At 44.7% G+C, this 16,742-nt stretch overlaps 1 protein-coding gene and 1 pseudogene across 1 annotated transcript; one reads left to right on the forward strand and one right to left on the reverse strand.

Annotated features, from left to right (window-relative positions):
- Positions 1 to 5,018: 5,018 nt before the first annotated feature.
- LOC102917631 (serine hydrolase RBBP9 pseudogene) lies at positions 5,019 to 6,102 on the reverse strand (annotated as a pseudogene).
- Positions 6,103 to 9,636: 3,534 nt separating this feature from the next.
- Positions 9,637 to 12,770, forward strand: Klf18 (KLF transcription factor 18). The gene is made up of 2 exons (XM_042272599.2): positions 9,637 to 11,803; positions 12,456 to 12,770. Exons 1-2 carry the CDS (start codon positions 9,727 to 9,729, stop codon positions 12,698 to 12,700), a joined length of 2,322 nt encoding a protein of 773 aa, XP_042128533.2. The 5' UTR covers positions 9,637 to 9,726; the 3' UTR covers positions 12,701 to 12,770.
- Positions 12,771 to 16,742: the final 3,972 nt, after the last annotated feature.

Here is a 16,742-nt window from a genome sequence, read left to right on the forward strand (position 1 = left end):
AAGTAATAAAACAAGCCAGGCGGCAGTGGTGCACGCCTTTAATCCCAGCACTCGGGAGGCAGAGGCAGGCGGATCTCTTGAGTTCTAGGCCAGCCTGGGCTACAGAGCCAGATCCAGGACAGCCAGGACTGTTACTTAGAGAAACCCTGTCTCGAAAAACCAAAATAAAATAATTGTTTTTATTTTGTTTCATTTTTTGTGGCAAGGTGTCTCTACATAGCCCTAGCTGTCCTGAAACTCTGACTATGTAGACCAGACTGGCCTGGAACTCACAGAAACCCACCTGCCTCTGCCTCCCCTGTGCTGAGGTGTAAGACGTAAGTCATCACACCCCGGCCTGTGAAATGATTGTTTCAGTGGTCCTGTCTAGGGGGACAGATCTGTTTGCATTCTCGGGACCTGAAAGTTAAGAGACCAAGGCCTGTACTGCTGCACCAAAAATCCCTCTTTACGTTTTTTCAGGTACTCAACAGTTATTGACCTCGAGGAGCTTCCAGCCTAGCTGTCTGGTAAGGTAAGTGTGGACTCATGAGATAGGAAGTACATTAAGATGCTCTTCCGGGTCTATATTTAAAATTTTTTTTTAAATTTATTGTGTATACAGTGTTCTGTCTGCAGGCCAGAAGAGGGCACCAGATCTCATTTCAGATGGTTGTGAGCCACCATGTGGTTGCTGGGAATTAAACTCAGGACCTCAGAAAGAACAGGCAGTACTCTTAACCGCTGAGCCATCTCTCCAGCCCTTAAATTTTTTAAAAATCTGTCTAGGTGTGTTCGTAGTCCTGGCTGTCCTGGAACTCAACTGCTATAAACTAGGCTGCCCTCGACTCAGACATCTGCTAGCTTCTGCCTCCCAAGTGCTGGGATTAAAGACACACACCACCATGCCCAGCTATTTATTTCTTAGACAATCCTCTTTATATTTATTTGTTTGTTTCTCTGTAGCCCTGGCTGTCCTGGCATTTGAAATGACACTTTCCATTGGTTTCGTTGTAGCTGGGCATTCCTTGAGGTGTCGTATGAGATGAGGTTTCTCTATGCAGTCCTTGACTGCTCTGAAACTCTTCTCTGTAGACCAGCCTGGCCTCCAACTCACAGAGATCCACCTGCCTCTGCCTTCCACATGCTGGGTATCAAAGGCCTGTGCCACCACTGCCAGCTTGCTATTGGTTTTTGAGACATCTCCCTGTATAGCTCTGCTTGGCCTCGTCCTAGATAAAAACTCTTCACTCCCCTCCTCCGGCCTCTCGGGCAATAGATAGTCGTCTCCTGTGTGGCTCTGTGGAGGACCTTAAGTAAGCCAGACCTCACTGTTGTCTTTGTGACTGCTGTCTTTGCCTGCGCGTAATGTCCTAGAAGTCTACCCATGCTACAGCATTGCCTGAGTGTGTCCTTCCATTGTTCACAATCCTGCCTTTCAATTACCCATCCATCTGATGATGGACAGACTCCTAGATACGTTTCATGTTTGGGTTACCATAATATGTACAAGTATGAACATAAAGGTACAAATATATTTCCAATTCTCTTGGGGTATAGACCCCAAGGGAAGTGGATTGCTGGTGTTGTACACTCAATCGATGTCTGTGTTTTGTCCCGGTTTCTACAGCAGTTGTGTCGTTTTGCGTTTCTAGCAGTATACAAGAATTCCGACCCTCTGTAGCTCAGCAACACCACTGATTGGCTGGCTGGTGGGGCTTGTTTGTTTTCAAATCCCAACGGTTGCATGGTCTCTCATTTTGTTTCCCTGAGTTGACATTGGGTACCCTTTTGCTTGCTATCCATTTGTGTGTCTTCAGTGGAATGGTTTGGGGTCCTTGGCCTCTTTTTGTGTATGGTGCTGAAGATGAAATCAGGGCTTCATGCTAGATAAGGGCTCTCCCAATGGGGGCTCTGTTCCATCCCCAGCCCCCCACCCTTTTTTTAGTGTTAAGGCTTGAACACAGGGATCCACTCATGATAGAGACAGTGTTGTCCTACCACTGATCTACATTCTCCAACCTTTTTATTATTTTTATTTACTATTTTGGGTTTTTTTTGGTTTTTTTTTTCTTTCCAGACCTGAGGACTGAACCCAGGGCCTTGTGCTTGCTAGGCAAGCGCTCTACCGCTGAGCTAAATCCCCAACCCCATTGTTTGTTTTTCAACACAGGGTTTCTCCTGTGTGTGGTCCTGGCTGTCTTGGAACTTACTCTGGTTGACCAGGGTGGCCTCAAACTCAGATTTGTCTGCTTCTGCCTCCTAAGTGCTGGGACTAAAGGCATGGGCCACCACTGCCTGGCTATTTATTTATTTTTTTAGACACAATCTTTTTCATTTTATTTTATTTTTTAAGATTTATTTATTTAGCCAGGCGGTGGTGGCGCATGCCTCTAATCCCAGCACTCGGGAGGCAGAGCCAGGCAGATCTCTGTGAGTTCGAGGCCAGCCTGGGCTACCAAGTGAGTCCCAGGAAAAGTGCAAAGCTACACAGAGAAACCCTGTCTCGAAAAATCAAAAAAAAAAAAGATTTATTTATTTCTTGTGTATGCAGTGTTCTGCCTACATATATGCTTGCAAGTCAGAAGAGGGCATCAGATTTCATTATGGATGGTTGTGAGCCACCATGTGGTTGCTGGGAATTGAACTCAGGACCTCTGGAAGAGCAGTCTGAGTTCTTAACCTCTGAGCCATCTCTCCAGCCCTTCTTTTTCTTTTTTTTTAAAGATTTATTTATTTATTATGTATACCATGTTCTGCCTACATGTGTGCCTGCAGGCCAGAAGAGGGCACCAGATCTCACTTTTCTTTTACATTTGACCAAAGTACATTATAAACATGAGTGCAAATGTCATATTGAAAACCATACATTGAATATATGCTAATATTGAAAGTACATTTTTCTTTTTGGTTTTTCGAGACAGGGTTTCTCTGTGTAGTTTTGTGCCTTTCCTGGAACTCGCCTTGGAGACCAGGCTGGCCTCGGAACTCAGAGAGATCCACCTGCCTCTGCCTCCTGAGTGTTGGGATTAAAGGCGTGCCCACCACCACCCAGCCTACAACATGTGTCTTTTGGCCGCCCGACTGAAAGTACATTTTATCCAATTTGCAGTAAGGCTATTAAGAAAGGAAATGGCTCAATTGCCTTTAGCCTACTGGCTATGGGTGGGATAGGACCTATGTCGGTCTTTTCTGTGTCGAACACACAGATTGCAAGCCCAGTGCCACTTTGAGATCTTTGGCAGCAGTTAACTCTGCAGCTCACACACGATTGAGCCTGTATGATAATGAATATTCAGAAACAGGTAATACAAGGGGGTGCTTACCAACCTAAGACAGCACCTGTATGGCCTGGGCAGGCGTCTACATGACAGGTAAGGTGACCTGCTGATGTCCCACGCAACCTAAGTCAGAAACTCATTTATTAGTAAAAGGGGAACCTGTAGGGCCCTGGCTCCCGTTTTGGGTAACTGTTGCCTTGCTTGCTTACCTTGACCTTGATATCCTCCCTATGCTAATTCCCTGCCAGGTTCCACCCTCCTGAATGCTTAAGGGAAGATCCTTGTCTGTGTATCCTGCATAATGGGCGTAAACAGCTTAAGATGCAAGATTGTAAAATATCGTAGTGAACTTCTGCCCTCCGGGGTTCTCCCATTGTGCTGTATTTAAAGCCTGTATAAGCCTGTATTTAAAACCTCCCTCCTTCAATAAACAGCATTCGGCATTTTAAATAAATAAATAAATAAATAAATAAATAAATAAATAAATAAAAAATAAAAAAATAAATTATAAATAAATAAATAAATAAACAGCATTCGGCATTTTAAATAAATAAATAAGAGAGAGAGAACCAAAAAGAAAGAAAGAAAGAAAAGAAAGTACATTTTAAAAAGAGGTTGCTTCTTTCTGACTGAGAGTATAAGAACAATCTTGGGATGATGCTTGAATGATCTCTAGAAATTAAGAGGTTGAACTCTGCCAGGCGTGGTGGGCAGAAGCAGGCAGATCTCTGTGAGTTCGAGGCCAGCCTGGCCTACAGAATCAATTCCAGGACAGCTCGGGCTGCTACACAGAGAAGTCCTGTCTCAAAAAACAAAAACAAAAAAACAAACAAAAATGCTTGCCACATTTCTGTATGGCAGCACTCCCAAATGACCTAGTCTTGCTGAAGTTGGTATACAGGTGGATATCCTGTCCCCTGTAGCTCCTGAGTCAGCATCATGCTGGTCTCTCTCAACCTATCAGAAGGACCTGGAGTCTGGGGTGGGGTTAAGGATTTCAGTAATGAAGACCCAAATTTGAGTTCACTGTCTGGAGCCAAATTGAAACAGCAGTTAGAGTTTTGAGTTCTAAGACAACATTCTGGGTCTTTAATCACGTTTTCTTTCCCCAGCAAGACAGAAACATCTTATTTCAAAAAGAAAAAGGTGTCACTTGTATAATTTTCATGTAAACCTGTTTAGTTTTTGTTTCTTTGGGTTTGTTTGTTTGTTTTTGAGATGGGTTTTGCTAATTATTTAGCCTAGGCAGGTCTCAAACTATCCACCTTGTTCAGCTTTCCAAGTATTGGGGGTCTCAAGAGTGGGTCACACCTTCCTAAAGCTATTGAGTTATGATGGACTCTGGAGACCTGAGTCTATCTATCTCTACTTCATGCTCTTTCTTTCCTGAGATATGGTCACCTCCTGGTTCCTGTCCACCCAATCCCCATCTCTCCTCTGAAGTGCCGGGATTCTAGGAACACACCACCATGTCTGATTCTGGTTCTACTTCTAACTTACTCTCTGGATCAACAGGATGGTTGAACAAACTCCTCGGTGTTCCTCATCGAACAGAAAAATACTGCTATAGTTAACAGCTTTTCAGGAAGATGTAAGTCCTCTGGAAACTGAAAACGCTAGTAACTTAGTGTGAGTGTTCAAACAATCTGTTTTTCAGTCACTTTAGTAGCTTAACTGGACCTTTCACGTGTGGTAACTGTGTGGTAATAGATGCTCTTCTACCCATCCTGACACGTTACAGGGCAGGCATCATCCTGCCTATTCTGGTTCCTTCAGCGTAGACTTTACCACACTAGTCAGTTCAAGGAACTCTGTTCTGAAAGTGACCACGTCAGTGAATTTTTACAATCTGGCGTCCAGCCTAGCTGCCACTTCTCGTTGTTCCGTCTAGGAAGGAAGGGGTTATCGGTGGAGCTGAACTGTAGAATGTGAGGGCAGTTGGCCTTGAGCTCTCACTGACGGGGGGCAGTTGAGTACCCGCTCACTCTACCTTTCTCGTCTTCCAAATCTATGCAGACACCAGTACAAGAGCGTATACCTGGTTTTTCTCTGCATACCTCATGGCTGCCATGGCCCCCAGCTGTGGCCTGTGATGATGGTCTTCTCATCATAATGTAGTTCTGTCTCCATGAAGGGCAACCAGATGCTTTCTGGAGCTGTAATTGGGTTGGGTATGTTTTTAGCCAAACACTAAAAACCAGGAATCTGCTCCAGCCCCTTCCTCACCCAGCCATATGGTGGGTGGCCACATCCCTGTCTCCATTCCAGGGAACAATCACTGCCTTGCTAGGGAACACTGTAAATGCAGACACCAGAGACTGCTGTCCAGCTCAGAACCTATTGGTTTGTTTTGGTTTTTCCAGGCAGGGTTTCTCTGTGTAACGCTATCCTGGAACTCTTTGTAGACCAGGCTGGCCTCAAACTCACAGAGATCTGCCTGCCTCTGCCTCCCGAGTGCTGGGATTAAAGGCATGCGCCACCACTTTTTTTTTAAAATAATTTATTTAACTTTATTTTATGTTTGTTGGTATGCAGGTGTCAGATCCCCTGGAACTGGAGTTAGAGACAGTTGTGAGCTACCATGTGGGTGCTGGGAATTGAACCTGGGTCCTCTGGAAAAGCAGCCAGAAACACAATCTTTTTGTTTGTTTGTTTGTTTTTACTTTTAAACAGTTTTATTGAGGTAGAATGACAAAAAAATGAGAATATCTTTAAAACAACTTGGCAAATTTTGATACTAGATACATTTGTGAGACATCATCTTAGCCAATATAGTAGACATTGTTGTCACTCACCAAAGTAACCTTGTATCCTTCTCTAGTCCTTCCTCACCCCACTCCATCTTCTTCTGGCCCCCACACTCCACTATTGAATTTTGAGGGACTTCTGGATAGAAGTCTTTTTTTTGTTTGTTTGTTTGTTTGTTTGTTTAAATGCCAAATGCTGTTTATTGGAGGGAAGAGGTCTTAAATACAGGCTTACAGCACAATGGGAGAACCCCAGAGGGCAGAAGTTTGCTACAATGTTTTACAATCTTGCATCTAAGCTGTTAACGGCCATTATGCAGGATACACAGACAAGGATCTTCCCTTAAGCATTCAGGAGGGTGGAATCCGGCAGGGAATTAGCATAGGGAGGATATCAAGGTCAAGGTAAGCAAGCAAGGCAACAGTTACCCAAAACGGGAGCCAGGGCCCTACAGGTTCCCCTTTTACTAATAAATGAGTTTCTGACTTAGGTTGCATGGGACATCAGCAGGTCACCTTACCTGTCATGTAGACGCCTGCCCAGGCCATACAGGTGCTGTCTTAGGTTGGTGAGTGCCCCCCAGGCATTACCTGTCTGAATATTCATTATCATACAGGTGTGTGAGCTGCAGAGTTAACTGCTGCCAAAGATCTCAAAGTGGCACTGGGCTTGCAATCTGTGTGTTCGACACAGAAAAGACCGACATAGGTCCTATCCCACCCATAGCCAATAAGCTAAAGACAACTGAGCCATTCCCTTCCTTAATGAGCCTTACTGCAAATTGGAGTCCTTGTAAGATGGTATCCCAAAAGCAAGTGGAACTTGAGTTTATAAATTTATAATTTTCAAAGCCAATCGAAATGTATATAACTATTGAATTAAATTTATCATGCCCTATAGAATGAAAGATTAACTAACTGTGGTAGCTACTTTTGCTGCCAGGGTCTCCACTGTGCTAGCTGTAGTAAGCAATTATGAAATGGTAGCAGTGGTGGCCGCCATTGCTATAACAGCAACAGTGGCAGCAGCAATGTCAAATTCTCTTCTGGAGTGTGTGGACATCCACTGGCATGGATACAACTCCAGGAACACAAACCGTCAAGGCCCATTTTTCTTGATCCCAGCACGACTTAAACTGGCAGCTCTTCTGGAGAATCCAACATCATGGCTACAGTTCCTAGGCTTACAATAATGCTTGCCAAAGCTGGCCATATTGGGCTCTCAATCCCCATTGGCATCAGAAGGGTAGAGTTTTTCATGAAGACCCAATAGGTCTCTGTCATGTTGGGCTTCAGCAGCAGCCACAGAGTACACACAGCGCTCAGGAATCCAAAGAGGAACCTCATTGTCCTGAGGAAAGACATAAACAGAACCCTGCACCCACACCAACACTAGATCAGGTTTCCTCCAAGTGCTAGTAGAAAGATCCTTTCATCGCTCCAGAGGGTGATTTGCAACAGGAGCCCTCCAGTGCTTATCTGCAGGGGATACTCTAGCAGAATCCACTGATAAAAAATTTAAAATATATAAAACAAGGGAAAGAATAGAATGTGGAGAGGAATGATGAGTCCCTAGTTCCCCCTTTTTTTACTTTGGTAAAATGTGTTTGTTTGTTTGTTTTTTAATATTTCAAATTTTTCTTTTCTTTTTCTTTTTTTTTGTTTTAAAATTAATTTATTTATTTTTCTATTATCAGCTTGATACAGTATATTCTTATCTTTTTTTGGTTTTTCGAGACAGGGTTTCTCTGTGTAGCTTTGCGCCTTTCCTGGGACTCACTTGGTAGTCCAGGCTGGCCTCGAACTCACAGAGATCCACCTGGCTCTGCCTCCCGAGTGCTGGGATTAAAGGCGTGCGCCACCACCGCCCGGCGTATATTCTTATCTTAATAGTGAAATGTTTCATTGAGGCTTGCTCAGTAATTGAGTAAAACCAAAATTTATTATAAGCCACAGTTGTCCTAGGGTCCTCCATGCTATATATATAGCCTCCATGGTTCTGTGGGTTGTAGTCTGATTGTATTTTATTTTATATCTAGAATCTACTTATGATTGAGTACATACCATGTTTGTCTTTCTGGGTTTGGGTTACCTCACTCAGGATGATTTTTTTTCTAGTTCCATCCATTTGCTTGCAAATTTCATGCTTTCATTGTTTTTCTCTGCTGAGTAGTACTCCATTGTGTATATGTACCACATTTTTTAATTCATTCTTCAGTTGATGGGCATCTAGGTTGTTTCCAGGTTCTGGCTATTACAAATAGTGCTGCTATGAACATAGTTGAGCATGTATCTTTGTGGTACAGAAACACAATCTTTTTAAAAGAATATTCCATTTCATTTCTTATTTATTTATTTATTTATTTAGGTTTTTCGAGACAGGGTTTCTCTGTGTAGCTTTGTGCCTTTCCTGGAACTCACTCTGTAGTCCAGGCTGGCCTCGGAACTCAGAGAGATCCATCCGCCTCTGCCTCCTGAGTGCTGGGATTAAAGGCGTGCACCACCACCGCCCGGCTCATTTCTATTTTATTTGCATGAGTATTTTGCCTGCCATATGCAACACCTGGGAAGGCCGGAATGGGGCATCAGATCCTCTGGGACTGGAGTTACACAGACAGCTGTTAGCAGCCACAGGGGTGCTGGGAACTGAGTTTCCTCTATCACCCACCGTGTGGGTTTGGCTGAGAGGACCTTTACCCGCTGATCCATCTTTCCCCCTCCCTCCCACTCCCTTTTCCTTTACCTATAGGTTTGCCAATGTTGTTCTTTTCAAAGAATCGGTTTTCATTTTAGCTGACTAGATTATTTCTGCTCGGATCTTAATTCCTTCTTTGCCATCTTTGAGTTTATTTTATTTTGATAATTGCCAAGTTGTAAAGTTAGCTTGTTGGTTGTCATGTCTCCAGTCTTTTTTTTTTTTTTTTTTTTTTTTTTTTTTTTTTTTTTTTGGTTTTTTCGAGACAGGGTTTCTCTGTGTAGCTTTGCGCCTTTCCTGGGACTCACTTGGTAGCCCAGGCTGGCCTCGAACTCACCGAGATCCGCCTACCTCTGCCTCCCGAGTGCTGGGATTAAAGGCGTGCGCCACCACCGCCCGGCAATGTCTCCAGTCTTTTAATACTTTTGTAGCTATACTTAGGGGTGCGCCACTACGTGGAGCTCTTTTCTCTTTGAAAGCATTAATAGCTGTGACTCCTAGCTCCTGGGGTCACTGGTAGAAATGTTTGAATTCCCTCAAAAGTTGATTTATTCATTTAACTAGATCTCTACTAAAATGTCTGGAGAAACAGGGCATTTGCAAGTTTCTGCTTAGATCTGTAGGGATTTGGAGGCTGTTCTTGCTTCCTTTAGATTCCGTCATTGTCTGGTAGATGGGAACAACACAGGTTCATCCTTTAGAGATATCACTCTGTGTGTGTGTGTGTGTGTGTGTGTGTGTGTGTGTGTGTGTGTGTGTGAAGGAATGCAGTGAGCAGTCAACTCGAGTCAGGCAGGCCATTTGAGAGGCAGTAACACTCTTCTAAGTAAGAAATGATGGTGGGATGGAGTAACATGGCATTGGTGAGGACGAAGAGTGAGGTAAACACTGGGATTTGAGCGAGGACTGCTTGACCTTCTGTTTTTCTTTCTAGGTCCTCACAACTGAAAATGTAGTTCCTCAAAAAGCCTAACTCCATCCCCCAAGCATCTGAAGAACTTGAGTTTCCCTAAATCTTCCTGCCATGTCAGAACCAGGCCAAAGCTCCAGCTCTCAACCTCAGCTCTGCACGCCACTCACTGCCCCCAGCATAAGCCAGCCCAGAGCCATGGCTTCCTGTGGTTCCACCGCAGTGACCTCTGAATCTCCGAGTAACCCCCAGATGGGGCTTACTCACAACTCAACCCACCCTGGAAGAGTCCTTGCTGTGCCTCCTGCAGGGCCAAATAAGGCTGTTCCTATATCATGCCAACAAGCTGTGCCTGCTGATGAGATGGCGCCCACAGCAGGCTCTCAGCAAACAGATGCCAGTGATAGCGCCAAGCCACTCCTCGATGATTGGCAGACTGCAACAGCCACAGAAAGCAAGGTGACAGTCTCCAATGAAGGCAGCCAGAGAAACACAATCGGTCATCATCAAACTCCTCAAAACGGAAGCCAGATGGCACCTCTTGAAGAGGGTCACGTGATGAACTTCAGTGGCAACCAAACCCAATTGGAAGACTGTCCAGTCGCTTCCTGGGGTGACCAAGCCTTCACCTGGGGTCAGATGATGACCCCCACTGGTGACCAGACCTGCTTTGGGGGTCAGACAATGCCCTTCAATAGTAACCAGGCTCCCTACAGAAGTCAGGGAACAACTTTCTCTGACCAGACCGCCTATGGAAGCCAGATGACACCCTCCAGTGCTGATGGAACTCTTTTGGGGGGTCAAATGCCAACCCCCACTGGTGACCAGACCTGCTTTGGGGGTCAGACAATGCCCTTCAATAGTAACCAGGCTCCCTACAGAAGTCAGGGAACAACTTTCTCTGACCAGACCGCCTATGGAAGCCAGATGACACCCTCCAGTGCTGATGGAACTCTTTTGGGGGGTCAAATGCCAACCCCCACTGGTCACCAGACCTTTGGGGGTCAGACAATGCCCTTCAATAGTAACCAGGCTCCCTACAGAAATCAGGGAACAACTTTCTCTGACCAGACCGCTTATGAAAGTCAGATGACACCCTCCAGTGCTGATGGAACTCTTTTGGGGGGTCAAATGACAACCCCCACTGGTCACCAGACCTTTGGGGGTCAGACAATGCCCTTCAATGGTAACCAGACCTTTGGGGGTCAGACAATGCCCTTCAATGGTAACCAGACCTTTGGGGGTCAGACAATGCCCTTCAATGGTAACCAGACCTTTGGGGATCAGACAATGCCCTTCAATGGTCACCAGACCTTTGGGGGTCAGACAATGCCCTTCAATGGTAACCAGACCTTTGGGGGTCAGACAATGCCCTTCAATGGTCACCAGACCTTTGGGGGTCAGACAATGCCCTTCAATGGTAACCAGGCCTTTGGGGGTCAGACAATGCCCTTCAATGGTCACCAGACCTTTGGGGGTCAGACAATGCCCTTCAATGGTAACCAGACCTTTGGGGGTCAGACAATGCCCTTCAATGGTAACCAGACCTTTGGGGGTCAGACAATGCCCTTCAATGGTAACCAGACCTTTGGGGGTCAGACAATGCCCTTCAATGGTAACCAGACCTTTGGGGGTCAGACAATGCCCTTCAATGGTAACCAGACCTTTGGGGGTCAGACAATGCCCTTCAATGGTAACCAGGCTCCCTACAGAAGTCAGGGAACAACTTTCTCTGACCAGACCACCTATGGAAGCCAGATGACACCCTCCAGTGCTGACGGAACTCTTTGGTGGGGTCAGATGACAACCTTCACTGGTCACCAGAGTTTCTGTGGCTCGCATACAGCAAACACCAGTGGTGGCCTGACCTGTTATTTGGGACAGATGACAACTCCCAGCGGTGGCCTGACCTGCTGTGCAGGGCAGATGTCCCTTCTCTGTAGCCAGATGCCTGATGAGGACGGATTCCACTGCATTCCAAATTTCCACTCGGCCCAGGGACAACCTCTGGAAGGCTTTTCAAGCTCTCCTTTGGTTCCGAGAAATCTACCAGAGGTGAAGGAGGATCTCAGGACTCCGGGCCCTCAGTCGAAGAGAAGCAGTCAGAAGATGTATGTGTGCAGTCACATAAACTGTGGACAGGCGTATTCAAAGTCCTCTCACCTCCGAGCCCATGTCCGAAAACACACTGGTGAGTGAGGGCCTGGGGGGAGGGGTCAGCGGCTACAGGTCTGCGCCTTTGTAGGGCTTCCACATTATCTGAGATTGTTGCCACTTCCTGGAAGTCTGGGACCCCAGGAGAAAGTGGATAAAGAGGTTTTATTGACAGCTCAGGTCTCAGGCCAGTGTCAGACTAGGCCACAGCCTTCTGTGACGTCCCTGGCACTGCATGATGGGATAAGTGAGGTATTCATTTGGTCCCTTGTGGAGGTTCATGAGCTTTTATTTGTTTTTATCCCCTGGGGAAATGAGGTCTCAGCATGTCGTCCACACTGGTATTCAACACGCTGGTTCAGGAAATTCTTCCACCTGAGCCCGCAGGTACCTAGGGCTATCGGCATGTGCCCAACTCCGAGACTTCACTCTACCTCTGTGGGGACCGTCTCCTTCCTTCTCTCTTATTCCGTCATTGGCTTTCTTGCTCATCCCTTCCTTACCTCCTTTTGCTGTTTTTCTTCCTATCCTTCAAAGGTTTCTTGTATTTCCAACTCCTCTTTCCCTCCAGCTGTTCCTTTTCATACTTCAGTCTCCTCTCCATCTTGTCTAACCTTGTCCTTGGTTACTGTCAGGACCCCGGCCCCCTTCCCTGACTGTAACAAAGCCTCTCCTTTTCTCTGGTTCAGGGGAGAAGCCCTACGTGTGCACCATGCCTGGATGCCAGTGGAAGTTCTCGCGATCGGATGAGCTCAACCGGCACAAGAAGAAGCACACTGGAGCGCGGCCCTACAAATGCTTGAAGTGCGACAAGAACTTTGCACGGTCGGATCACCTAAAGCATCATGAGAAAAGTCACAAAGAGGGCCGGGCGGTGGTGGCACACGCCTTTAGTCCCAGCACTCGGGAGGCAGAGCCAGGTGGATCCCTGTGAGTTCAAGGCCAGCCTGGGCTACAGAGTGAGATCCAGGACAGGCTCCAAAACTACACAGAGAAACTGTCTCAAAACAAACAAACAAACAAAAAAAACAAAAACAAAAAAAAAAACAAAAAAAACCCACAAAAAAACAAAACAAAAAAAAACAAAAACAAAACAAAAAAACCCAAAAACAAAAACAAAAAAAAAACAAAACAAAAACAAAACAAAACAAAAAACAAAAACAAACAAACAAAAAAAAAACCTGCAGGGAACCATGACTACACCTAAAAGCAACTTTGAAATCTACAAAAGGATGATGGGACCTCACAACAATTGACAATTCCACATGGACTACAATAATACCATTAAGCTGATTAACACCACCCAAAGATTGGCTTTGAATTCAGGACAAACTACTCAGGACAATTTCAAGATGGCTAGCTGAGACGATTCAACTTCACAGACTACTGGAGCAAGGACTTGAAACAATCCCAAAATTTTCTTTTCAGGATCCTCAATATTTTAAGACGCTGTCTCAAAAATAAAACAAAACCAAGAACCCGGAAACAAATTTTTTTTTATTATTACTATACATGTATTATTTATATTCTTATACAACTATAGTAATTAGTAGTATTATTACTACTACTACTAACTAATTTCTGGGTATTTGAAGCATCAGAAGAGTCTTGTCAGGTAAACAATGCCTTTTCAGGAGCTTATTGGATTTGAAAGCCAATGTCATCTTTAATCTGGGACCTGCTATGAGCTCAGGTTGGAGGACTGAGGGCTTGGATCCGTAAGCACCAGGAGAAGTGACCCATTGGTGAGCTCTGGGCACTGTGTGAATAAATCCCATTCAAAGGTACATGGCACAGCCATAACTGAATGGAATGACAGAAGTCATAGAGGCAGCAGCTGCTTGACACAGATCCAGCAGAGCTGAGCCCCATGATGGCTGCCATGCCATATTTGGTTCTCACCTCCACCTCTTACATACTTGGGGCACTTTTAATATTTGTACAATTTGAGGACATTGGGTTGATAGAAAATTCCTTATGAATCATTTACACCTTCTCCCAGGAATGCTGCTTCTAAGCTCACCCAGGAAAGTCCTGAACATACTATTCCTCCACACACACACTTTTAGGGAGACATCCTTATCACCCTGAAGGTCTTTCTTACGCCTTGGAGGCTGTGACACATAAAGAAGCCACAGGTCTCTTCATGAGGCTGTGAGACATTCTTGAAACATCTGTCCCTGACTTACACTGAAACAAGATATTCAAAACAAAGTAAAATTAAAAAGGTCAACAAGATTCAGTGGGCTAGAGGAATTGTCCAGTTGAGATTGCAAGGCTCTTCCCACTGTACAGTCAGACAATTACGTGGTATACAACTGCCCTACACAAAGACATATTGGCGAGCAAAGTGTGGAGTGGAAAGATAATAAAAGTATGAGGTGTCAGGACCTCCCTCTCTTAGAAGTTAGCTCATGCAGAGCCACTATAATGTCATATGACCAAGGAACAACAGAATGCCAGGATTAGACATATAAATAAATTCTATAAAGATATAAATGTGAACAGTGTATTATGCCAGAATTTGAATAACTACTGCAGCAGCTTTGGCCTGAGTATTTTTCCTGGGCACTCTGACCACTAAGAGTTAATAATACACTGCTTGAGACATGGCAAAATGCTCAGGGCAGTTGCTGCAAGATTCTCCCAACCACCATGGCCTGGCTCACTTCTTTCCCCACCGCCGCCGACTCCTTACACCCTCTGCCAGACCCATCCACCACCTCCACCACCGGGGAAGGCTCCCAGCAGGTACACTCCTGGTTAACCTTAGTCACTGTGACAGACAATGCTTGACTGTTGTTCTTCCTGAATTTGCTGAGTAGCAAAAAGTCCACCAAACACCTCAGTAGGAAATATTGTTACTAAAATGCAAATTTTCTGGTTCTTATAAGCCAATAAACGAGGAGAGACTATACAAAGCTGCACTTTCACTTGTAAGATTCTCATAGAATTTCCCCCCTTTTTCTAAAGGAAGTTTCTTTGTGATGCATTGAACCACTCTGGTTCTGAGACTGAATATTGACATATTGTTTCAAGTTGTGAGGTTTCTTGTTTGTTTTGTTTTTAAACACCGGTGCTCTCTATTAGTCCTGGCTATCCTGGAACTCCCTATGTAGACCAGGCTAGTCTCAAATTAAAGGTGATTGATTGGCCTGTCACTCTAGTGCTGGAAGTTAGGCTGTGCGCCCCCAAGCCTTGCTTCACTAATATTTTTGTATCGATCTGTGCACTGCCCCTCCACCTGACATCCAGAATTAATACTACCCACAACTTTACTATATAAATTGTATGAGTTTTCCTTTTCTTTTCTTTTTTTCTTTTCTTTTCTTTTTTGTGTGGTTTTTTTTTTTTCAAGACAAGGTTTGTCTGTGTAGCTTTGGAACCTGTCCTGTAACTTGCTCTGTAGACCAGGCTGGCCTTGAACTCACAGAGATCTGCCTGGCACTGCCTCCCCAGTGCTGGGATTAAAGGTGTGTGCCACTGCTGCCAGGCTTAATTATGTATTTAAAAACAACCTGGGGGCTGGAGAGATGAATCAGACTTTACAGGCTAGGTTCACAACCAAAATAAATAAATAAATAAATAAATAAATAACTTGGGACTGGGAATGCAGCTCAGTGGCAGAGCACTTGGTTAGCATGTGCAAGGCACTAGGTTCAATTCCCAGCATGACAAAAGTAAACTTAAAAATGAAAATAATTTCCAAGCAGGGTGGCGATGGCGCACACCTTTAATCCCAGCACTTGGGAGGGAGAACGAGGTGGATCTCTGTGAGTTTGAGGCCAGCCTGGTCTACAGAGCAAGTTCCAGGACAGCCAGGACTGTTACACATAGAAACCCTGTCTTGAAAAACCTAAAACTAACAAAGAAATAGCAATTTCCAATTTGAGCTTTATAAATATTATGCTAAATTATATGTGGGCTTCTGGAACTTTCTTACATTCCACTCACCATTCTATCTCTAACACTCATTCATGGTGTTGATAAGATCAAATGTGTTCGCTTCATTCACTTTGGCAAAAGTCCTAGGTAACTTAAAATGAAGAAATAGTGCTGGACTTGGGGATACATGCCTATATCCCGTACTTGGAAGGCAGAGGCAGTGGGACCAGGAGTTCAAAGTTCAAGGCCATGTTTGAGGCCAGCCTGGTCTACAGGAGATCATGTCAAAAAGGAAAAAAGGAAAGGGGGCATTTGTTGCTTATGTTGGTTTACAGTCTCTCGGTGTCAGCCCATGGTGAGTTGGCCCCACTGTCTTTGAGCTTGTGGTTGTCACCGTAGCACTCGGCAGAGGAACCCCAAGATGGAAATGAGAGGAGACCCTGGGGCATGCTGGCAGAGGTCTAACTTCCTCTACTGGGCCCATGGTTCCTTCACCCGCAGCGTCACCTCAGGTTGGAGACAAAGTTTTCAACACAGGGCCATCACAGCTGTACATTCTAAAAACACAAGTGGAACAAACACACAAGCCAACAAGCAATCACAAGACACTCTAAGGGAGGGGTGAGACCAGGGGAGTGTTGCACTTGGGTCTTACATTAAATGCAACAACTATAAAAAGAAAAGATAATAGTTATCCCTCATTATCCACAGCTAATCTGTCGGATCATGAATTTTTGGACAAAAGGAGACTATATTCCATTAACTTAAATGGTAACATATTCCAAACTCATCCTAAAACCCCAACCATTTCCCTCAAGTTTCACTAAAACTCATAACAACCCATGAAGTATTTCACATTAAAGCCCCTAATTACATTTTATTTAGAACTTAATGGACTCGTTAACAGACATGGCAGTTTGAAGTCCTGGATGACTTCAAACTGTGTGCCCCGAAACTGCCTCAGTCTGAATCCAGTTAAGAGAGATACAAGAGCAGAAAAGAGACAACCTGTTGTGATTTAAACAGACCAAGTGTTTGGTTCTGTTTTTAATATCCATACACATACGCACATGAGAATGATTTGCCTGAAT

Source organism: Peromyscus maniculatus, chromosome 2 (genome assembly GCF_049852395.1).
Source record: "Peromyscus maniculatus bairdii isolate BWxNUB_F1_BW_parent chromosome 2, HU_Pman_BW_mat_3.1, whole genome shotgun sequence".
Lineage (NCBI taxonomy): Eukaryota > Metazoa > Chordata > Mammalia > Rodentia > Cricetidae > Peromyscus > Peromyscus maniculatus.